Here is a 24,883-nt window from a genome sequence, read left to right as displayed (position 1 = left end):
CATAAAGACTGATTGCAGCCCACAGGAGATGCCTTCTCAGAAAACTTCCTATTTGCTGCCTCCACTGACTGGCTGAGATAGCTCCCCATATCTTTTCCTAAAACCCCAGGGAACACCGTTGGATTCACTATAAAGTGAATTTGGCTTGTTTGATCCTTATATTCAAATATCTTTTCAGATTAGATGATTTATCTGTGAAATACCACTCAAAAAGGCTGAAATTCACCAGTTTACCTTTAATTTGTCATTAGAGAAATGAGAAAAGTGAATCAAATAGGATTAACTCTCCCAGTGATTTGACTAGGTATTTCTCACAACTAATAACAACTTCCATTCATGCTCTTGAGGGTAATCAGAATCAAGGAAGTTCAAGGTTTCTCATGGGAAGTAAGAGCCCCTTCTAGTTAACAGTTCTGAACAAGATGACAGTCTAGATTTTTTTGTTGTTGTTGAGGATACTAAATACAGCTTTTTCATCAAAAGAGAGTCACTCCTTGTTTGAAATCTTATACCAGATTATCAAGCATTTGTCTGGATGTTTTAAAGTAGCCACATAAATTTGTCTCCACTATTTCCCAATTGTGTCATTTTGGAATGAAGTCTTAACTCATTAACTAGATGAATCATAGGAGCCATTCTTACAACCTTAGGAACTGAAAATGAAGTTACAGATTTGGGTTTTTAAAATAGTGTTAATCTCAATCTTTGGCAAAATTCTTTTCTCATATTTGTTAGTATAACCATTCTATGTGTAACCAAGTGCTACTTGTTGAAACAACTTTGCAGTCCTAACCATTTCCTACAGCAAAGGCTCACTTCTCCATCTTGTCACAGTCTGGGACAGTCATGGAGGCTGAGTGGCAAAGTCCTCCTTCCATACAGTGACTCAGCAACCAAGTGCCTTCTAAGGGCTCTGCCACATTCTGGGGGTTGGCTTTGTCCTCTGACTCCTCTGCACCTGGGCATAGGCAGGAGAAAAAAGGTATTTTTGTAGGCTGTTATGGGCAGGCCTGGGGGCTTTCTTCCTTTGCACCTCATTCTATTGGTTGGCACTCAGCTGTGAGGCCAGAGCCCACATATAAGGCTGGGTCACATGGTCTGTGTGCCCAGGTAGAAAAAGAGAGGAGTTGCCGAACATGTGGCTTTGCCTTGGCTACATCAGGACTCTCAGATGACATAAACTGTGCTTTGCCAACATGATGATATTGTAAATTTCCTTGTGGGTCTTGGTCCATAGAGAGGATGCATATTATAACAGTGGGAGAGAGCATGACTGAGTCAAACTGCTGGAATCCAAATCCCAGTGCCATCACTTGCTAAAGTTGACATCGGGCAAGCAACTTATTCTCTATGTTTTGATTTTCTTATCTGTAACATGGGTTTAATAATAGAACATAAGAATCCATTTGAGAATCAAATGACTTTATTATGACTACATATTTAAAAGACTGGCTGGGAGGAAATAAATGGGTTGGAAAGATAAAAGCTTAGCATGAGATTAGCAACAAAGAAAACTAATTTCTGCTTTGGGGTTTTGTAATTTGGATATGTTGCTACTCAGGTAGAGACTTTTTTTTCAGTTCAGCTGAAAAAATGTTTATTGAACAACTACGCTCTGTTATATGTCAGGTATGGCCATAAAATAAATATTCTTTATGTTGATTCAAAAGAAATAGCACATCTTCCTCACCAAATCTGTCTTTTACAAAACTCTGTGACTCTTAATCCACAGTCCCACCAGCAGCATGGTTTTAGTTGTCACTTTACAAATCTGTAGCTTACTCTGGGTCCCGCCATGTGGAAAGTAGCATTGATTAAGTGCCCAGAGAACTGCTTCCCCTCCTCATCCATGTCTTTTGGGCTCTGACAATGCTAGTCCTTTAGTAGATGTCATATCTGTCCCCTTGGTAATTAATTTGCATCCAGTCTACTCATGCTAATGTATTGCCTCTTCTAGCTCTGATTCACAGTTCAGAATAATGTTTGACTTTTACAAACACATGAGGGCAATACAAGGGACTGTATAGGAAGTCCCCATTGGAGGAGTGGCCTGACACTGCTCTTTGTCTTGCAGCTGGATGATTGTGCACTGCAGCTCTCGCACAATGGCACCTACTTGGACCTGGAGGCCACCCTTGCAGAGCAACGGGATGAGCTGGAAGGCTTCCAGGAGGATGCTGGGTAAGCCTCACCTTTGTCCTTACTGCCTGGCCCCCACTTCCTAGGAGACTGGGGAACTTGGAGGCCTTACAATACTTTGGAGAATCCACTGTAATTTTGTCCTTCTTGGCACTCATAGTCACACAAGAAGGGCCATGTAAATAATGGGAGACTATAGACCCTTTTCTATTTTGAGGGACTTTTCTTGACAACTGTACTTGGAGTGGGAGCCAGTCTTAGAAGCATTTCTAGTATACTTTAATCAAGCACATGCTGTTTATCTTATGAGTTATTTTCAGTCCAAGTATGTATGGCAATTGAATCAATATTTTCCAGATTTTCATGGATTGACAATGGTTTTAAACATAGATTCCAATAATTTACTGGATATTTCATTTTACTGGCAGATGGCCTAGAAAATAGTTTTATACTCTATCATTCTATTCATTACAGCAGAGAAAATAATGATTAGGTATGTCAATTAACATCAAATTATTTTGAAGCTACATTTAGATTGCTTAATACTTTTGATTGCTATGTTAAGTCAAAATTGGAACATTCTTAGATTTTTTTGGTTACTAAAATAGCCCCCTTTGCAGTATCCATTTTTCTTTAGACCTTCAGAGCCTCTCTGATGGGTTCCAAATAATGCTCAGCTGTATTAATTTGGTGTTCATACCCCTTCCCCAAGTTGTCTGAAGCTACTTTGTCTAAGTTTTAAAAAAAGTATATATATATATATGTATATGAATATTATTTGAGAGTAATGATTGTGTATGAATTGTTGAAATAGGGTACAAATTGTTTTTCTTTTTTCTTTTTCATTTTTATCCGTACCAGGGATCGAACTCATGACCACCTGCTTGCAAGGCAGGTGCTTATGCTGCTGAGCTAAATCCCCAGCCCCAGGGTACAAATTGTTGAAATAGGGTTCTTCATGTTGATTTCATGTAACTCTCTGATTCCAGTGAATCCTAATGGCTTCCTGGGTTTTGTCACAATTTTTAGTCATTGCTCCTCTTTTGTTCTGCTAAAACTCCCTCAGATTCAATTGTCTGAATGTCTACCATCCAACATTTTGTCAACACCTTACAAGCATGCAGTGAATATTGGTAGTCAGGTGAATGGCATAGTCCCAGAATGGATTCCTGCATGGCATGGCCGTGAGCACCAAAAAGCCCAAGGGCCTTGGCAGGCTCTAGCAAGGTTCTCTGGAGACAGCCTTCTTGTGTCCAGAGTAAGTGTGTGGGTAAAGCCTGAGGCAACCACCACAGGCTGCCAACATGAGGAGGGTTTTCTGAAGCCCCAGACTCTACTCACCATCATTTAATACATTGATATTATTAAGATAGTTAAACTTGGGTGAATCCATTACAATAATTTTTACCAACTATATGACAATGAGCTCCCTTTATATAAGGTGTTAGCATGTAGGCTGAGTGACAGTCTAATTGGACAACTTCATAATTCACTGAACAAGATGACCTCAGGAGTGTTGTAAGTAGATCACTATCAACTTGAAAATTGTCTCTGTGAAGAACTTGTCCTGTTTGATTTTGTCTTCATTCTTACCAAAATTTTAATGATTTGAAGAGCAGCTGAGGAAAAAAATGCTATTAAGTAACGGTATAAGAAAACAGGGTGTAAGTTTGAGACCAGTCTGGGCTACAAAATGAGCCCAAGGCCAGTCTGAAAAAACAAAAGAGGAAAATAACACCTATGGAGCATGCACTAGGCTAGGCATTGTTATAGATCCTTTATTTATTGACAATATCATTGTTTAATAGTTACTTTTTGCAATAGTCATGTAATTGGATTTTATTGTCTCTATTTTTCATCAGAGAAAAGTGAGCATCATAATTAAGTTACACATCTAGGGTGGCAAAGCCAGTAGGTGGTGAGCCAGGTTTGAGCATGAGTGTGACTGATTCCCAGGTGTACATTCTTCTGCCACCCCACAAGCTCCTGGGCAAAGGTGTTTCAGGTTCTGTGCAGCAAGTACAGTGACTTGAGGTTGGTTTTTGCAGGGAAATCAGTCCTGGTCTGAAACTCCACCTCCAGTGTATATAACACCCAGCATGCTGCAGAGTGGCTTCAGGGGAGACACTTTACTGCCATCACCTATCACTGCCTCTACAGCTTGCACCATAACACTGGTGTCCAGATACTGGAATTTTCTACCCAGCTGTTCCTACAGAGTCCTGTGGCAGGCTTGCCAGCATACATCTTGGTGTTTGCTTTCTCACTTTGTTCCTTTGTGAAGCCTCACCTGGCCTTGGGTCCAGCTAAGAGGTTAGATCTTGGGTCCCATTTCTGTACTCCAATAAGAATGAAAAAAAATATATGTAGTGATGAGAAGAGGGAAATACTCAAGACATGGAAACTGCAAACAGAGGAAGCAGCTCAAAAGGTGGCAGCTGTGCATTTGACAAACGTGTCTCAAACTCAGAGTGGGGTTTTATATCTTTGAAATGGTGTTCATCATAGTGAGCCATACTTTGTCCAGAAGAGTGTGAAGAAACCACCTCTTCTGATCTCCTGGTGTGTGTGGGTGTCTGTCTCCGGCCCTCATTGCAGAAGACAAGCAGGATGGCAGTGTTCTGGATAATCCTGTTATCCCTGGACTAGTTATTACTGAACACGAAGCACAGGGGAGGTCCCTGGGTGTTGACTTGCAGGCAGATGCAGGCTGAAACCCTCCCATATGGGTATTGGGGGCACATTTGCAATGTCACATGCACTGAGGCTCCCTCCTAGGCCCTCTAAACTCATGTATCCCATGATTGGACCTTAAGATAAGGACTTTTTCTTTTAAGGTGTGAAATGGTGCATAAAGAATCATTTTTGTTCTTGATTTTTCTGAAAAAATTATAAGAAAGTATCAATATTGTGATCATCTAATGAAGATGTATGAAAAATTATGGTACTTTTTCGTAAGGTGTGCTCTGAGTGAGTTTCCTTGCTAGAGGAATGTGTTCCTTTGTTCTTGTTTGTTATCCTGCTCTTTTATGCCTAAAAATTAACTTACTCATTTAGAATTATCACTGAGGCCATAGCTAATCAGAGAGGAGGACAGAGGCCTTCAAAAGTGGAAGGACAAAGTAATTAGTATGTGAACACAATAGAGCAAGGTCTGTTCGCTGCCTTCCAAGGCCAGGAAAATTAGCAAGTATAGCACAGTGGAAACGGGAGCTTCAAGGCCTCTGATTATTCCTGACCCTGTTACTGTGTGACCTCGGACAAACCATTTCACTTCTGATAGAAGTTTATAAAGTAAGGACATTTACACAATTTATTTATAGAGTAAAGACAACATTAGTCAATCCTCATGTGAGCAGGAGTTCAGACAGGGCCTCTGGTACCCCAGAAGAGCAGCATGGCAGACTGGTTAGGGACATGGGCTTTGTGGTTAGTGACATGGTTGTTTGATCATGGGGATGTAACTTCACCTCTCTGAATCTCAATTTTCTTACAAATGCAAATAATATAATCATGACATTGCCTCTTCAGTTGTTTCAAGGTAAAATGTGATGTGTTTAAAATATTAAGCTAGTTGCCAGCCCTAACCCCACATACTCAAAAATAGTAGTGATAGGCATAATTATAGCCAGAATTTGGGACCCTGATATATCATTATGGGAGTCACTGGATTTCAAGCCTGGAGGATTCTAAGCAGATCAGACACTGAAATTTGTAGTTAAGAAAACTAAGGAAGAGGCTTTTGCCTACAGGCTGAGCAGGACCAGTCTCCTGCCCTTGTATCTACCCCCAACCCTAGGGCCTCTGGAAGGAAACCAGTGCAAACCAAGTTCCCCAGAAATCTGTCATGGGGAAAGCAGGCTTTAAAGTGTACCTGAAGGGAAATAGTGTTTTGGGTGGGTGGAAGAGATGTGTTTGGGGAACATGGTTGGGGGCAAGAACGGGCCTGAGAAGCACAGTGTTTCAGAACTGTGTGAAGGCAGGATGGCTGCTGGACATAGTGCCTGCATTCCCAGGAGCTCCTCCCTTTTTTCTCAGCATGACCCCTCATTAGACCTGTGCTGGAGAGTCAGGGACAGCTCATGAATCCGCCTCTCTCACCTGCTTTGGGGTCTGTCAATCCTCCCATCTCTGGACCCCCATGTTGGTAGGTAGCTGGTTTCTCAGAAGCTAAGGATGGATGGACATGTGGCCCTGAAGCCTGGGAGGAAGCTGACCAAGAGGGTGGTGTGGTACCCCTGCCAGCTTTGCAATGGACCTGCTTAGAAGAATGCAGGAGTTTGGGGTCCACTGTGATTTGACTTTCAGACTTCTAACTTTCCTGGCACTGTTAGGTCAAGGATCCATGAGTGTGGGGTTCACAAACACCTGAGGTTTCTGTGCTGTTTGTGAGTAGGTCGAGCAGCATTTTATTGTCTTCCTAAAGATTCCCAAAAAGTCCTTTAAATGTCAAGGTAGTTACCTCTTCTAAGGATCTAATATAAAAGTTTACTATAGCCAATGACATATTTGTCTGGGCTTCCTTAGCCCCTAGGATTTGAACCTAAGTCTAAAAGCCAGCTGAACCAGAAAGACCAAACCAAAGCAGGCAACCAACACAAGCTCTGCATTAGAGAGTCTTCTGGTGGAAAGAAAGCGAATTAGGTTCAGCTGAGGGTGCAGAGGTGGTCATAGAGGTGCTTGTGGCAAATTATTAAAGGGTATGCAAGGTCTTCTGTCTTCCACATGCTGTGTGAGGCCCCACATGCAGACCACCAACACTTATCTAGCTGAGGTGGAGAGGAACTGACCCTTTCCACTAACTGGAGCAGTCGGGGTGAGCTAAGCATAGTGCTGTATGGGATGAGCCAGAGCCTCTGCACACATTAGCCTCTGTTCAGAATATTCTGGATGGAAGCTGCTTAGAAATGCTGATACCTGGGTTATAACTTCAGGAAGTTTGGAGTGGGAACTGAGAATCTTGTTTTCCAAAAATCTGTCTTGGGTGGGTTAAGTTTGATCAGGCATCTATAGCTTGGTTCTCAAGCCTGAGGAGTATTGCAGCCACCTGAGGGACTTTCCTTTCCACGTGCAGCCTGAGGTCCATGAAATCAGAGCATGGGGGTGGACCCAGGCAGCAGTGTTTTAAAAGCTCCCTCCCAGGTGAGTCCAATGTGCAAACCATTATATACTGTAGAGGGAGACGGATACCATGCCCAAGGTGCCAGATGCCAAGAAGGATGAATGAGCTTCATGTTGCATGTGTGGTGCTCTCAGTACCTCCAAGTGCCAGACTGGAGGGCCTGAGCTGGGCTGTGAGATGTGAGTTTGAGTCACAAAAGAAACGACCTGCAAAGAGCCCTCTGGGAACTCCTGAAGTAATGAGAAGTGTCCAGTAAGACATGGATGAGAAAGAGGGAGGGGGAGTGGGAGTGGGAGGAGCATTGAGCAGGTACAAGTCAGATGTGCCCCCTGAGAGTGGGAGGGAGACGGGAGGGACCTAATGAGCGTGACCCTGATCGCTGAAGAGTGGAACCTGAATCAGTGAGGGGAGAAGAGGGAATTGGAGCCAAAGACCTGGCTTATGTAGAGGGAAGCGGGAGGGTGGAGTGGGCGTGTGATATTAGGTGGAGGTTATACAATCGAGGAACCACTTAGAGAAGCAGCACAGCTGTGGAGTGGGGGCACTTCTAGGGGATGTATTTGTACATATTAATGTAAGGTGATGGGAAACCACAGTCAAGTTGTGGGGTGGCCTGTGAGGAATGGTGGCTTGGGACCCTGGTGAGATGCATCAAGGTCTGGAGAGTTTCAGAGATTCCTTAGAGAAGGGAGCTACTGAGTCTGGATGTCTCATCCCTGAGCATGAGGTAATACAAGCAGGATATGGCAGTAGAGATTAAAGAGTTTTCAGTTATCCAGGTTGCAGCATCTAGGTGACCCAGGGACACCATAATCAAGCATTGTACTTCAGTAAATAGTTGAGGTTGGCTGCCTAGAACAAAGAACCCAGATAACAATGGCTTATATTTTTCATAAGTATATTTTTATCATGAAACAAGTGGACATTAAGAGGATTAAAAAGTCACAGACAGGGAGAAAATATTTGTAAAACACATCTCAGCCAAAGACCATAGTATCCAAAATATTAAAAAAAAGTCCCAGCACTCAGTAACAAAACAAAAAGCCTGATTGCAAAATGAGGAAAAGATCTGAATACTTCACTAAAGATACCCAGATGGAAAATAAACGTATGGGAAGATGCTCATCACCATATATTATTAGGGAATTGCAAAATCAAAACAAGACACCAGTATCCCCTGATTAGAAAGGCTGAAACTACAAGCCCTGCCAACATCAGATGCTGGTGAGGATGCAGAATGACATTATTCATTCCTGGTGAGGCACTTTGGGAAACGGTGTGATCATTTCTTACAAAGTGAAACCAAATGAGTTGAAAACTTAGATCCATACAAAAACTTGCACAAGAATATTTATAGCAGTGTTGCTCCTAATAGCTAAAACTTGAAAGCAACCAAAATATCCTTCAGTAGGTGAATAAACTGTGGCATATCCACAAGATGAGGACTCATTATTCAGTGATGAAAAGAAAATGAGCAGTTGTGCTAGAAAAGACATGAAGGAAAGAAATCCATATTGTGAACTGTGAAAAGTGTATGTACTGTATGATTCCAATCATATGACTTTCTGAGAAAGTTAAAATACGGAGACAGTAAAAAGATCAGTGTTTGCCAGAGATCAGGGATGTGGGGGATGGATAGGAATAGACAAAGAGGTAGAGATCATGGGTTTTTAAAGGAATGTATTGTTATATTGTGGGATACAGAACATCATCCATTTTGGAGATCTGTTTAATGCAGAGTGAACCCTAATATAAACTGTAGGCTTAATAATTGGTTCATCTGTTGTAACAAATGTAACCACACTAATGCAGGATGTTAGTGAGTGAAATGGTATGTGAAGGGGCAGTGAGGGTGTATGGAAGTGTCTCTACTTTCTAAGCCTTAGCAAGGAGAGAGATTTCAGAGAATGGACAGTCGAAGACATCATATCACAAAGTGAGGGGTGTGACAAGGAAGAGATTCAGAGTGTCCTAGAGTACAAAAAGAAGAATCAGGGGGATGAGGAGGCAGTGGGATTGTTAGGGAGCTGTGGCTGTGTTAAACAAAATCTTCTTTTTCAGGGAGATCTCAGTAGGAAGGCGAGGAATGTGAGACAGGGTGTTAGAGACCTCACAGCATACACAGAAATTAACTAAAAATGGGTCACGAACCAAAATGTAAGAGCTACAACTACAAAAGTCTTAGAAGAAAATAGGAATTAGTCTACATGACCTTGGATCAGCCTTTCTTTGATGGATGGTGAACTAGTTCAAAAATCAGATTGTCGCAAATCAGGCATAGTGACAGATACTTGTAATCCCAGCACTCAGGAGGTTGAGGCAGGAGGATCATTGTGAGTTTGAGGCCAACTTGCACAACTCAGCGAGATGCTATCTCAAAAAACAAATGAAGAAACAAAACCAGAAAAACAAAAAGTTAGATCATGGTACTCACAATAGGTAGATGTCATGATCCCTAAATTGTGCCTTGTCAAAGTTTAAAATGATGTCAAGGAATAACCATGGAAGAGAGATGCTGAGCTGGTGACTGAGGTTTAGCTGGGTGCAGAGTGAAGTCCTACTTTGAGTGATGAAAGGATATCGCATCTGTGGGGACAGTAGGAAAATCCTACTGTCCCCGCATCTGTCAACAAGCAGAGCATGTTGGTAGAGCATGTTTTGAGGAACAGGAAAGAGTCTCAGGAACAAATAGATCATTGCTGTAGATTCCCCCATGCTCAGGAAACAGAAGGATGAAAATAAAAGGGAAAGATAAGAGAAGTGGCAACACTGGGTAAAGACAGACCAAAATAAAGAGAGACGTGTAGAGAGGGACAGAGGATAGCCAGACATTTCCAAAAATGGAAAGGGGGGAAAATGCCTGCAAGAATCATACACTGTATAATAATAATAATTGATAAGAATTTTGGCTAATGTCTGGCATTTCTCAGATGCCAAGTGTGTCACTACCATGTTACTTGTATTGACTGAATCCCCAGCCCTCAGGAGAAAGTAGACATTTTGCAGACAAGGGAGCTGAGGCTTTGAGAGGTTAAGGAATATGTTGAAGGTCACATAGGTGGCATCAGAGTCTATTTTCTACCACTGTAGACTATTAGGAAGTACTAGATTACCTGGAGATGCATGGAATGGTGGCTGGCTTTATCACTGGGCCTTTATGCTTATCGGCAAATTAATCTTAGCTAGTGCTATTTTTACTGGCTGATGACTGGTTCAAATCCTCCTTCAGACCTTTATCCCTGAGGCACAGTACTGATTGGATTTTACAGCTCTCAAAGCTTGTGAAGACCTTTTTATTCCTGGGGCAACACTGAAGGGTCTCCCAGTCTCTGTTTCTGTAGGATTGTTAAACACGTATTTCTGCCCTTGCCTGAAATAATAGGTTAGTTCTAATGTGATTGAATAAATAATGTGGTGGGGTGGGAGGTCAGGTCTACTGTTTGTTGCTACAAAAAGGGATCAAGGCTTTGGTTCTGTACCACTTAAAGCTATGTAACTCCTGGTTCCTATTGTGATGAGGTCTTGCTTTTACTGCAGTATTAGTACAAAAATATGCTCTTGAGAGTCAGGAATAGAATGGAAGTACAGGTTTCTCTGAGCATTCACTGGTTAACGCATTCCCACTGACTTGCTCACTGGTAGTACAAATGGATCTAATCACTTTTACTGATTTTTTTGCTAATAAAATTAATAAAAAGCTAGCTGACAGGACAGTCATGCAAATACCATAGTGGTTCAAGCTGCCCCACAGAAAGGCATATAGTTATGGCCCCCTCGTGAATGTGCTAAACTAGATTTATTCCTGACGGTCATAGGCATCACTGTAGGAGACACTTGTATTTTCTGAGAATCCAGGGAGTGATAGGAAGTTTAGCAGTAGCCCCAGCATGTCCCTGGCACAAGTGCTTTGATTGCAGTCTCCTTGAATTGTGCATCAGTTTTAGATAATTTTGTCACTGGGGTAGTGTTGGCCTTGGGTGTGAGCTGCAAATAGAGAATAACTGAACTCAGGAGCTGGCAAAGGTTCCCTGGCTGAGGTTGTGCTGATAAGAGAGGAATCTGGCTCTCCCTGGGGAGTTTCAGGTCACACTGAATTGCCTTTGTCAGTAGGTCAGTGGATTCTGACAGTTGGAGCATTTCACTCTGCTGCACAAGCATGGCTTGGAGGTGTAGCAGCTATGAAACAGCTCCTGGAGGCCAATCTTGGGGAGCAGGGATCACCAGAGTGCTTGCAGTGGGTGCCCAGTGACAGTTTTCCACTGGTTGCATTTCTGGAACATGAAATTTTCACAAAGGCACATATCAAAGCTTGTATTGGAGTTCTTCAGAGAAACAGAACCAGTAGGCTATGTACTTACCTGTCCATCTGTCAATCTAATCTGTCTATCTAGAAGTAGATTTATTTTTTAAGGAATTGGCTTGTGTATTTTTTTGAGAATGGTAAATGAGATTTCCAGCAGGTTGGAAATTTAGGTAGGAACTAGTGCTGTAGTCTTGAGTCTGAAATCTGCAAGACAATCAGTAGACTACAACTGTAGGTAGGATTTGTGTTCCTGTCTTCATGCAGCATGTATTTTGTGCTTGTTCAGCCCATGGTAGACACCAGTAAAGGGTAGAATGAGGGAATGAAGACAGGCAGCTGTAGGGAGGAGACAGAAATGTAGTCCCTGGGGTTAGACTGCCTGAAATTAGTCTAGACTCTCACTTTCTGTGACTTCAACTATGTTTAACTTTTCTGGGCTTCAGTTTTCTTAGTTTAAAATGACCACAATCTTATCTATCTCAGGAATTTTGTGGACGAAATCTATATAAAGTACTCATCTGGCACATGGTAAACATTCCATAAATGTTAACTACGATGACTATTACTTTCTGAACCCAAGCTGACATGATATCTTATTGAAGATGGTTATCCCAAATAATAAATGATCATTTAATTTTCCTCTAAAACAGAAGCAAAGGGCATATTTTTTGGCAAAGATTGTTTATAAAGAGGTGATATGATTATTTCACCAAAAAGCAAAAAAACCTAAGAATCAGTGATGGTGTTGAGATGGACATTTGTAAAACAAATAAAATCATAACAATCAAACTTCCTCTAATAATATCTGCAGTGACAAATTAGAAAATGTAATGGTAGAGGTAGGGAAACTGTCAGACTTAAAGGGAGCTTATAATTAATGTCCACTGTCTGTTTGTATCCATCTTAGACATTTAAGAATTATATATGTGCATGGAATATTGACTTCCTGTCATTATTATTAGATATTTAGGGTAAGCTTAACTTGGTGCTTCGGTCAACTTTTTGTCCCTGTGACAAAGCACCTGTTATAGTTTGTGTCTGGATGTCTCTGCAAGGCCTCATGTGGTCCTGATGGATGGTTTTGGAGGTGGTTGAATCTAGAGTTTTTGTTTGATTCATGGTCCAGTGCTGAGATTAAGGCCATGAGTGCTATGCCTGCCCTAGGGGAGTAGGCTGCATACCATATAAGGGATGGAAAGAGGCTTGTTCCTGCTGTGTGTCTCTTGTTGCTTTTGCTGTTTTCTGCCATCATGAACTATTGCCCCTCTGCCATGCCACCCTGCCTTAGAGCCAACTGATTATGGACTGAAACCTGTACAAACCATGAGCTAAATAAATTTGTCCCCCTTTAACTTTGGGCCTTGGTTATGTTGTCTCAACAATGAGAAAAATGTAAGTAATATCTGAGAAAAACATATTGTTTTGACTCAGTTTCAGGGGCTTCAATCCATGATTGACTGGCTCCATTTTCTTCGGGCCAGTGTTGACACAGAACATCATGACAGAGTGGTGTAATGGGCTATAACAGCTTGCCTTATCATGACTGGAAGGAGAAAATAAGAGAGTCAAAGGGGAAGAAGCTGTGGACAAGATGTAGTCTTCACGGGCATGCCCCCATGACCTGCCTCTTTCAGATAAGGTCTTACCTCTATTTCTGTCACCTCACAATAATGCCATCAAGGGGTAGGGATGTAACTCTGTGGTTTGGCACTTGTCTAACATACTTGAGGCCCTGGGTTCAATCCCTAGGACCACAAGAAAGTCATCAAATTATGAATCCATCATTGGATTGATCTGCTGATGAAGTTAGAGCCCTTATGATCCAGTCAATTCCCCAAAACCTGTGAGTCGGTAATTAGGCCTTCAACACAATGAGCCTTGAAGAGGTAGCATTTTGGATCCCAATTGTTAATACTCCTGTGGTATTATTTTTGCATATTGCACCTTTGGTTTGCCAAGGTTTTTAAAAATTTGTACATCTTAGTTTTCACCAGTTCCCTGGAGTCAGGAATCTCCTTTTTTAATCCCTTTTAAGGCCTTGGCTTGTTCCTTCCTTTGCATTGAAGCCCTGGGATCAGGGCCCTCATTCTTGACTTCCTCACCCCAACTGTGGTGCATTAATTACTGCTCAACTTGTAACTCTCAGCTGAACTGAATCAGCATGGTTCTGGGTATGGATGGCCCACCTGAGGATGGAAATGGTTCTCTTTGGGCAAGTTCCACCCTCACTTTGAGTGTTTCTTCCTGCTGAGTGCAGCCCCTGGAGTCTGCTGGCACAGATCTTTCATCCTTCATCTTGCTGGTGCAGACTTGGAAGGGGAAGATGGCATGCTGTTGATTCTCCTGGAGAAGCTCGTCATGCTGGTTTTTTTGATGTCAACTCAGGTGTTATTGTTGGAGGAACTTGGGACCTAGCTATCACTGAGCATGGCTGTGATTCTTTTCAGAGGAGATCTGGTCCTTACCTTGAGCGTCACTTCCTGGCTCTAGGGCAGATCCCTCAACTTTCCTGGCTTGGCACAGATCCTTCATCCCGCTGGCACACTTTCTAGCTTCCACCACTGACCTTTGGACTTTCCCAGTGAAGATCCTAGATACAGACCTGCATAAGGTATTGTCGTGGGCTTTAGGCCTCCAGCTGGACTCATGGAGGACATCACTATGGGATCCAGACCTTCACCTGGATTCTTTGGGTTTCTAGTGCTCAAACAGATTTCCTGCATTCTTTTACATTTGACTCTTTGGGTGAATATTATAATCCTATAAATTATGTGTCCCACATTAAATATTTTTCCTTGTAAACTCTGACTACAACACTAACCTATTTTCATGGTCCTTGGCTCCCTGTTCTACATAGGTTTTTAAAATTGTAGCATTTAGTGTACAGGGGCAGACAAGGACAGACATAGAATATTGAAGCAGAAGAAATCTAAATGAAAAACTAACTGGAAAAATAGGCTTTTTTGGTTTTGTGCTGTCTTAATTTCCATCAGGGTTTAATGTAACCGAACCTATTGCCTGATTTCTCAGCACATAGGAAAGGTGACCCTTTCAGGATGGCAGGCCTTCTGTGACTTTCTTAGAAATACTATCTCAGTTTCATTCAAGGGTTTGGAATTTCAGTGTAACTGCCATGCATGCTTAGTGCAGGAGTAGAGAGTTTTGTGGGAAAGCAAGCATCACTTAGGATGCAACTGTGTAATTGTCTGAAGATTTAAGTAGTGGCGCTGGACATTCTATGAAATTCTGTAGAACTTACGGCATTTAGAAGTACTTTCTCTTGTGCCATCTCACGCTTTCCTCCCAGGGCATCCATAACACATACTTTATCTGCTGTTCATATGATGTTTACTGCTGACCCATAACTGCTGATGATGTGAATTACAGATGTCTCTCAAGGTTGGAGAACAGATTTCCTAATAGTGGAGTGGGCCCACAGTGGGAATATAGCTTCTCTAATCCCAATGAGGTCCCCACCTATCTCTAGGTAAGGTCATACCCCTGTTGTCTGCTGCCTATACTCCCCAAAATCTTTCTTGGCAAGTCAAATGAAAAGGAGTTAAACAATTAAATTCAACATGCTTAACTATAATTTTTTCATAGTATGATTATAAGAGTTGAAAGAATGTCATTAGTGTTTTTAGGGAAGATTTTTTTGTGAGGAAATTTTGCAGAAATCTTTGTTTATAACAGTCTCAAAACTGTCTTTTGCAGATAGGTCGGGTATTGTGTATTTGTTTTAAGTTTGTTGGAACTAATGTGTGGCACATGCATGTGAAACAAACAAAGAAAAATGGAAGTCTCATTGCAAGTTGAAAGGAATCTGAGTGTAGATTCTCCACCTATAGCAAGCACCTGCTGATTTGAAGGTTGTTGCTTACTTTTCTAGGACTTTGCAACTGGTTTCCCCTTTCCCTTTAAAAGAATTAAAAAAAAAACTGTTTAAATCACACAAAATTCTCTAATCTTAAGCATAAAATATAATTGATATAGTTATTATTGCAAATTCATAACTGCAGTATTAGCAGTGAGCCTTGGTGAGCTCTGTATCTACTTCCTTCTAACACAACCACAGGACCAGAAAGCAGGAAGGCACTTCCAGGTTCTGCTACGTGTTAATCCCTGGCAGGCAGAGGAGGATGGGAAAGGGAGTCCAGCCACAGAGAGACCCACCATGTTGCCGGCTGCCATGCTGGTACCTGGCTGTTTTACCTTTGTTTACTGGCTGTGTATCTAAGCCTCAAAGCCCTTGTTATCTGCACATAGCTGGGGCTCATGCTTCCTCTCTCCTACCAACTCTGTGCTTTGGTCTTCTGCATGAAACTGGACCCCAGCAGGAGTGAAACTGGGAAGGTTCCTTCTTTTATTTTCTCCTGAGAAATGAAGTGAGAAGGAAGCAAGGTGGTATAAACTGGCATAGCTCATAATAAAATGGTTGTAAACATTCTTTGATTGACTCCTGTACAGCTTTGAATTGATGCATAGCAGAGCAGCTCTTTCCAGTTGCTCTAAGATATGTTCCCATTTCCTATATAAAAATAATAAAAATAGACCTGGGAATGGTCAGACAGATTGTGTTGTTACGTTCCAGGCATTTTACATCACAGGCCCACATTTAACATTTTTTCCAACATGGTCCGTCGTGACGACCAGCAAACTCTGTGGATGGAACTAGTGGATGAGCTTTGACAATAAAACTTCTGTGCCAATATAACAAAGCCAAACTTTTCTTATTTTGTTTTCTTGAACCTCAGTGAAGTGATATTATTTCAGGATATATTCTTGCTGTTTAGCTGCCTGCTTATGGGGAGCCTCTTTTAGGTGGTGGTGTCAGAAATGTCATGTTTATTGACAGTATTGAGGGTATCCTTGCTGACTCCTCTGACTCTTGGTCATTTTTCTCCTTTTTCCTTCAGGAGGGGCAAGAAGCACAGCATTATCCTGAGGACACAGCTGTCCGTGAGGGTCCATGCCTGCATTGGTGAGTGACATCTGCATTAGGGCTTGGTTGCTGTTCACTCTCAGTGATCAAACGTGAAGAGAATGCCATCACTACAGCGATCATGCTCCTTCCTTGGACCAGGCCCTTAGTGACTGAGTGAAGCCAATTCTAGCAGTAATTTTTGAAGACCAGTTTTTTGCTTTCCTTTGTTCTTTGGGTAATGACTGGAGCATGAGGTAAGGCAGATAGCTGATAAGGTTTTTTCTGGAAGTGGTAGAGAGACATGGTTCTTCTTGGGGTACCACCCATGGGAGCCTCTGGCCTGTTCAAGTAAACCTTCATGTGCCTCCTGTGGAGCCTGCTTTGGGGGAAGTGGTGTCAGAGGTTCCAAGTGTGCTTAGGTGATTGAAAGGGAATCTGTTGGGTCTGTGAAAAGCACATATGGAGAGTGAGTAAACCCGTGTTAAGGGAGCAGATGCATTTGTTCAATAGGCTGCCTGCTGTGCCTTAGGGAAACGATTGAGGCCATTCCTATAGCTACTGGTTTCTCCACCTGTAGACATCAGTTCAGTGGCAGCACACTGATGACTCATAGACAACCTCATGTGTGTGGTCTCTACACTGTGGGCCTGGTGTCCTCCTGGCATTGGGCCAAGTTGAAGCAAGAATATAATACAAAAAGGGAAAAAAAGGAATTAAAATTCACTTTATGCATAGAATTATTTCACATCTATGTAATTTTGTTTTCATTTAATATTTTCTGTGGTCGTCATTCAGGCTTATTAAAAGAATATAAATCATCCTGCTAAACCTAGTCTGCATCTGTAGTGTGGTTTTATGGGTGGAGTGGAAAGGAATAGTTTTGCTCCGTCCTCCTCCTTTGTTGGAAGCCAGGGGTGGAGGGGGGAGCGGCTGGCCATGGAGAGAAATTGGTGTCATTTTACTGTATTTGGTATGAATTCTGAGGTGCTAAGTGCCTTGAGTGACAGCCTTTTGTCACTGTTTGGTGAAAGAGTGATTCCATAGTTGACTTGTAATCCTCAGGAGACTGGTGTGTCAGGGCTTTGGGAGAGTATATAACATTTCTGGAACACAATAAGGTCTGTAGGACCTACAGCAAACATTAACCATTCTACCTCACAACTGCCAGTGGCACTGAGTGACTGTAACCCCTCTGTGGGCACGGAATTGTATTTTAGTCAGTTTCTGTTTTCTGACCAGTTTCATATTTCCAGGTATTTCATGTATATCAATGTTGTCTCCCTCAAGAGAAAGCCTGTGACTATCACTTTGCATAAACTTTCCTCTACCCTCATCCTAAATCTAGAACAAATCCAGGCACATAACAAGTCCTAAACATTGTTGAAGTTCATATTGAAATGCAGCTGATAGGCATTAGAGATTTAGGATGTAAGAGTTAGGAATAAGAAGGCAGTGGAAAACAGACTTAACTAAAATGGACCAGATCAAAATCTGAATGAAATAACTGTTTTTAAGAGAGCTCTAGGCTGGGGATCCAGCTCAGCAGCATAGTGCCTGCCTGGTAAGTGTGAGGTCCTGAGTTTGCTTCCCAGGACCACCAAAACAAAACAACCAAAGAAAAAACTACTGTAGTATGTACTTAAATATGTCAGAGTTTTTCATATTATTGACTGTTTGCATTGACTTCTGAATTCAGTACCCTGCTATAATAGAGATAGAATGTGTGCTTGTTCCTTGGCATGCTGATTGCTACAGATGCCTGAGCTCGCACTCTACTCCTCCTGCCTTCTTACTTCAGGCATTAAAGTGGTTGCTGACTTAGCCATTGTGTTTGCTCTCCAACCTCTTCTGTGTTTGCTCCAAAATCTCTTTATGTCAATTGTATTGGCTTATGGGAATTATGAAGTGTAATGAAATGGTACCTGTAGGTTTTATAAACTCATGAAATATGTGTATCAGAAGTTGCTCGTTCTTTGAAAATTCATAGACCATTTTGGAAAAGACTCAAAATTAGTCATTAGAAAGGCATTTATGGCCATGTAAGTAGGTTATGATAACTATAAAAGGTAGAGGAATATCATAAAAATGTAAGATTCTGCTTTTAGCAAGTGTCTTCATTTTTGCTTAACTTTAAAAAACCATAGACAATATTATTTTCATAAAAGAAGGTCCACAGGAGTTCTGGTTAGTAATGCTTACTTAGAGAACTCTTTGTGCCTCATCTTAGGTACATAATGATATTTGGTCACCATTGCTGTCAGTTAAAGTGTTAAGATGTGTATGTATTGGTTTTAAGAGGATTTTCTGCTTTAATCAGCTTTTTACTATCTATGTCTTCAGGCCTGAGTATGTCATATGAGAGGGATTGACTATGTAAATTAACACACAAGAAGGCAGTTTTTTCTTTGTATTAAAAACCAGCCCTCTTCTTTCTCACTCCATTTTCTACCATTGGCAAGATCTGGAATAGATTTATTGTAATAGCACTTAAATATTATCCTTTGGTTATGTATAGAAAATGGAATGTATGCAGCATGTGTGTGAAGTGCCTGCTCCCATTGTGACATAGTCTTTCTCTTTCCAAGCAGCAATATTACATGTCATTTCTTTAGCCTTAAAAAAAAAACCTTGAATGATCTCCAGTTGAAATGACAAAGGAAAACATGACAAGAGGGAAATGCAGTTTTTATGTTAGTTGAGCCCTTGTTTCTTTTTAAGATTATTTCCCCTGTGGGAGAGGTAAATTATTGTCGACTCTGGACAAAGCAGCTGTTGCCATGGGCCTAGCATTATATGCAACAGCCCCAAAGACTTGTCTTTCCACCCACTGTTGGCCTGGAAAGATCCAGGATCAGGGTTTGCCTAAAACACTATCAAGTCAATTCTCCACAATGTTTCCCTCACCATATTCTCTCTTCCGTTTCATTCCTGTCTTTATTAAGTATAAGAATGTTTAGGATCTAGGACTGCACGTTGATGAATTGGAGGTGACATGCCTTTGGATTTCTCCAGTGTTAACTTTGGAACCCTGCACCCATTGGGATGAGAGTGGAGTGGAGCCTTCATGCTTAGCAGCCCAGCAAACCTCATGAAAATGAAGCCCACGGGGGCTCTGCTTTGATGGTCACAGCCAGCAGCTGAGACAGGTCTTTTTGATAATGCAGCGGTTCTGATGCATTTGGCAGGAGGTTGGAATGAGATTTTGGTACTGAGAGAAACCCTAGGCTTTGGTACCTTTATGTTCCTCTCTATTGTAATTTTTTCTCTGTACATTTTTAATACGAACACTTGCTATACCATATTGTAGCAAACAATGTATGGTTTGCTTTGTTCATCTAATAGTCCTTTAAAGAAATAAAATTATTGATGATCCTACTGTGGGCATGAACTGACAGATATGAATAAAAATTTCTGATAGGCACAAGAAATCTGTATTTTATGAGGTTAGTAGAAAAACATAAGTGCTTTAATCCCTGCCAGTGGTCCTATTTGACACCAAAAAAAATATTCAGAGGGCCAGCTGGCTTTGATGACTAAATCTCATCATGAAAAAAAATGAGGCCAAAGAATTTGTTGGGTAAAGAATTGAAGCTAGGGTATGTTTTTTTAAAAAAAAAAAAACGGTCAAAGTTGTAGGATCCTAAAGCTAATCTGTGAATGTAGGTGACTTCGAAGACATTTTTATTTGCCTTCAAATCTCTATGCTTCCATTTGCTGAAGTTGATGCTGTGTTGCATTAAGAGAATAAATCCTGTCGAGTAATTCTCTGGGATCCCGTGAGCCTGTGCTTATAAGGACTCAGGACTGTATTAAAAGAAGGCATTACAGAAAAGGGTAAAAATTGACTGAAGATTCCAAAGTGCCATTTAGGCTTGCAACTAGGAAAGAATAGCTTGGAACAAGGTTCTTAGAGGGATCTTCTCAAAGCCTATGTGATGGTGAGTTCTGCCTATGAAGACAGATATGAGGCAGGGGAAAGCTGGGGAGGTGGCTGAAGTAACTGATCTCTGCATGAGATTAGTCTTGTTGTTCAGAATCAAGTCACAGGGAAAAAGACCACTTTAAAAGGAAATAAAGGAATGAAAGAAGGATGCTTCATCCATCATGCAGAAGACAATGGAAACGTTGACAGGAAGTGGCATTGATACATAATTTGCAAATCATTTTCTTCTTGCAAACTGTTATGCAGCTCTGTGCTTTGTATTTTAGTACTGTTAAGTTAAGAAAGTTAATTGCAGATGGAGCAGCCCTTCAATAAGAGCCTGCTAATGTGAGAGTGACTGAGGTGGGGTGCGACATTTCATGTACCAGCAGGTTCAGGGGAGGTGGCTGTCTGGGGCAAGATATTCATCAGGTTGAGTCTGTATGTAGTCTCAGTGAAAAAGGATTCTGAGTTCGTTTTTGTTGCTGGTGATAGAGGTGGTGCATATATGTGCATGATATGAGGTAGCAGCAGAGGTCTAAGATGTCCATCCTCCTGCAGAGGTCCTCACGTGACCATAGCCTCAGCACAAGGCCACTTTGGGTTTGAAATCCTGAGTCCACTCTGCAGGAGACTTCCCGTAATTGGTACTTTAAGAAAAACAAAAAAGAAAACAACTTTGTCCCTTTTGTACTCCATCAAGTCTGTTCACCCAGTTCAGCCTATGGCCCTGTGTCTTATGTGTGGATTATTCACATAAGTATCTTCCATTATCTGTTTCTTGTTAATCTGTCACAGGTCCCATAGAATATCCATGTGACTAGAAGGCCCTTGGGTTTCTGTGGGGGGAGATTTCTAAGCTGGGTCAGTCTGCCATCCTCCATGTGTCTTATCATTAGACTGTGATTGGTAGATTTGCCCCCCTAGCCGCTACCGCACAAAAAATGTGGGTGGGAAAAGAATATGTGAGGCATGTAAAGCATATACCAGGTTTGTTTCCCCACATTAGAGTCTAGTTTTCAAATGCTGTTGACAGTTCAGTTCTGACACACATCTTTCCACCAATCCTATAATTGTATGGACACCTAGGTTTGGAATGAGTTCTCACAAGAGGAAAGAGCAATAAGACAATGAATTTAAAGCCTATCTCCAGACTACACACACATGCAGATAAAGATAAATACAAGGGATGAGTAAAGAGAGTGAGATACCAACCTGTGAGAGAAGCAGCATGAGAACCATCTGGGTATGGTCAGAAACTCAGATCAGCTATGGAAATTAAGGAGACCCAGAAAAGAAATATAGATGCAGACACGTGTGAATTGAAGGTCCTTTATGGCAGTTTGATTTCATGTTTGCGCCCTTAGTGGTCCCCTTACCCCCACCAATTTGGCTTATTTAAATTGCTTACTGTTTCTCAGGCTTGGTTACCTTTCATCTCTAAAGATCTAAGATGTTGTATGATAGCATCTGAGCATTACCTTTGAACAATTATTAGTGTGCATGCTTTGCTGCCTAATAATTTATCCCCTTCCCACTTAAAAAGGAACACACAATTCTAGCAAAAAATAATTGACGATGCAGAATGTAATCACACTGGTAAAGATATCCGTAGCCTGTGTGCTGGCAGCTTACATGGTGGCAGTTAGACTGCAGGGTTGCTATCAAGAAAAATCTTCTGCTCTAACCACTGGCGAGGGACACACTGTGCTTTCAGGTGACTACTGTACCACTGAATTGTGCAAGTGCTTTACCCTTGCAAGCCTGACTGTGCAGTGTAAAGCAAGTGCTAGTGACCAACTGTCTGTGCCTATGGTTGTCCTCATAAAAACTTCACTTTGGGTATTGAACAATCACAGCCTGTTTCGGGAAACAAAACACTCTCTTTGTTTCTATTTAGAGTTCTAAAGGAGGATGGATCCTTACAGATGTCTTGCTAACCTGAGGCTTTCTAGGATAATGTTCAAGTCTTATAGAAAGACTCAGGAAATGGATTCCTGAGGCATCTTTGGGCGCTTTACCCATTTCTGTAGTTTTAGAAATGTCAAATGAGACCTGAGCTACTGTTTTGAAGATAACAATATGCAATATAACAACCACTGTAAATTTCTATCATCTTGGTTTAAAATCCTGTTACTGCTTTTTGTTGTTGTTGCTATTGTTGCATTTTGCTTTTGCTGTTATTTTCTTTGTTTGCTTCTTGATTTTTCTGTGTTTTTTTTTTTCTTTAAAATAAAAAAAGAAATACCAAATGGGAAGTATTTTAAGTTGGGGGAAACAACAGAATATGCAAGCAGTTTAAGATTTATTTTAAAGGGAGAAAATGGCATTAAAGGATTTTTTATAAGTACTGCCATCTCAGGATTGCAGACCACAGTGATAGTGACATAGGAAAACATGTGAAGGGTTTTGTCAAAGTTCTGTTAATTGTTCCTGGAAGTGACATGATTTCTTTGTAATCTCTGTACTGGGTTGGGAGTGTGGGGGCCAGCAATAGTGACAAGGGATAATAGCTCAAGACACAGCCTACATTCTGTCATTTGTTACCTTTAGAAAACTTGATTCTAGATTCATTGGTTGATTTAATAACATAATAATTTGGTTGACTGATCTATAAGTATTTCAAAAGTTGTAAAATGCTACAAAATCCATTAGGTTGAGAGGAACTCTACCGATAATCTGAAAATAAATCTTGGTAAAAAAAAGACTTGTGTCATTTTTTAGAAAGTCGCAAGAACCCTGATCACTGACTCCCATTTGCAGTTTGAACCTTCCACACATCACTACCCTTCTGAGTGTCACAAGGGCTGGGAAAGTGGCCCATAAATGCTGGGTAGCATTTTCTCAAGGTCTCCTGGCTGGGTGTCATGGGACTGAGAGTCTCTGGAGTCCCTCACAGGGGTTCCATTCCCTGGCCTGCCGCTCCTGTGAGGCCATTTGAACCATCTTCAGCCCTTCTCTAGACATAGAATGCCAGGGCCTGATATTGCCTTTTTGGTTTGAAAAGCATGAGAAGTGCTGCCAAAACATTTTAATAAATATCTATTACAATGTTTTCTGTGAGTAAAGTTTTATCAGGCTTTAAAAAGCAGCTTCTCTGACCTCCAGTGTGGTTCCCAGGTTGTCTGAAGGAAGGTCAATCAGCTGACAAAGGTGCCTCGAGAGAGAACTGTGTTGAAAATGTCTTCTTCCAAGCCAGATTGTGGTTGTGGCTTATAGATGGATCATGTCCCATCTGGGCTTCCATCCTTCCACCCTGACTGGTGGGGCTTGCCCCTTTCAGTTCAGGCCTTATGTTGGCAAGTCCCAGGAAATGGAGGCTCTTAACTGAGTACGACTGCATACTATGGCCTCTGGCTTTAGGAACTGTCCCATAGGAGCTAGGAGGGTCTGGCTGGAGGCCAAGAGTCCTTTGTACTCCTGGTTTGGAGCCTTGGTCTTCACCTAAGAAGATCTGTATCATGCAGGTTTTGTGCCAAGTAGCAACTCACTCTTGAGTACTTGAAGGTAAACTGTTTTGTGTTTATGAATCACATTTGGCTCATAGAAGGAGACTCCAAATTATTTGTTGCTTGAGAAAAGTAGTAAAAGTATTATGGAACAGCTAAGTCTAATTCATTTATTTCAGAAATGTACTGCTTTGATATATTAAAAAATAATTAAAGATAAAGTAGATGGAAAGTTAAGAATCTTTGAGAGCCAGTGGAATGTCATTTCAAAGAGGGCTCTTGGTCCTGTGGGGTGTGTGTGAATCTGGAGTTACACTATGTGGTGGCTGGAGCACATGCCAGGCAGAACCGTGTGAGTGCTCATGAGTTATTAGGGTGGGTCAGGGCTTAGAGGGACTGTGAGCTTGCTCTTGAGGTTGGAGGGCACATAGGTGTTTTGAAGTAATATCCTAAGACAAGACTGTTTGGTGGAACAGATTTTGTGACCTTTCTGTTTGAATGGATTAGAATGCTATTGTTCCCAAGTATTTTGTTGCGAAGCCAATGAAGAAGCAGGAAAGTGCTCCAGTAGGACGGTCTGTGGATATTGCAGTGGCTGTGTGGTTTGAGAGTGCTGGTTTAGTGCCTTTGGGTTACCCAGGAAGGTGCCTGTTTCCATGCTGGAATGGGATAGCTTTGGGAACCTTTCTATTCTTTGATAAGATTCCTCCTGAGTGGGCAAGTTGTATGGCCTATGACAGTGATGGCAAACTTTTTAGAGATATAGTGCCCAACTGTAACCCAAAACCCACCTATTTATTGAAAAGTGCCAGCACTCAGTTAACCCTGAATTCTCAGCTACTGGAGTGTTGCTGGGACTTGGCTTACATGCCAGCCAAGAGGCTTTGTGTGTGCCCACTGCAGCACACATGCTATAGGTTCTCCACCATGCCTAGGGTACCACCTGAGAATGAGTAAATGGGTAGATGTAAGGGGTGTAGGGATTTAGATATGAGGACTTATTTAAAAATAGAGTTGACATCAT

At 41.5% G+C, this 24,883-nt stretch overlaps 1 protein-coding gene across 19 annotated transcripts in view; it reads left to right on the top strand.

The window, feature by feature from the left end:
* Positions 1-24,883, top strand: part of Fhod3 (formin homology 2 domain containing 3) — a 444,662-nt gene that overhangs the window by 49,486 nt on the left and 370,293 nt on the right. For all 19 annotated transcript variants that reach the window (XM_063232040.1, XM_063232044.1, XM_063232043.1 and 16 more), the window contains exons 2-3: positions 2,075-2,181; positions 16,481-16,545. In XM_063232040.1, the coding sequence (XP_063088110.1) occupies positions 2,075-2,181; positions 16,481-16,545 (172 nt within the window). The remainder of the gene's footprint in view (positions 1-2,074; positions 2,182-16,480; positions 16,546-24,883) is intronic.

The sequence above is a fragment of the Cavia porcellus genome, unplaced genomic scaffold (genome assembly GCF_034190915.1).
Source record: "Cavia porcellus strain 051 isolate PalLab524CR breed Dunkin Hartley unplaced genomic scaffold, mCavPor4.1 scaffold_20, whole genome shotgun sequence".
NCBI lineage: Eukaryota > Metazoa > Chordata > Mammalia > Rodentia > Caviidae > Cavia > Cavia porcellus.
Note: the sequence above shows the minus strand (reverse complement) of the source record. Positions and strands in the feature narration are given on the sequence as shown.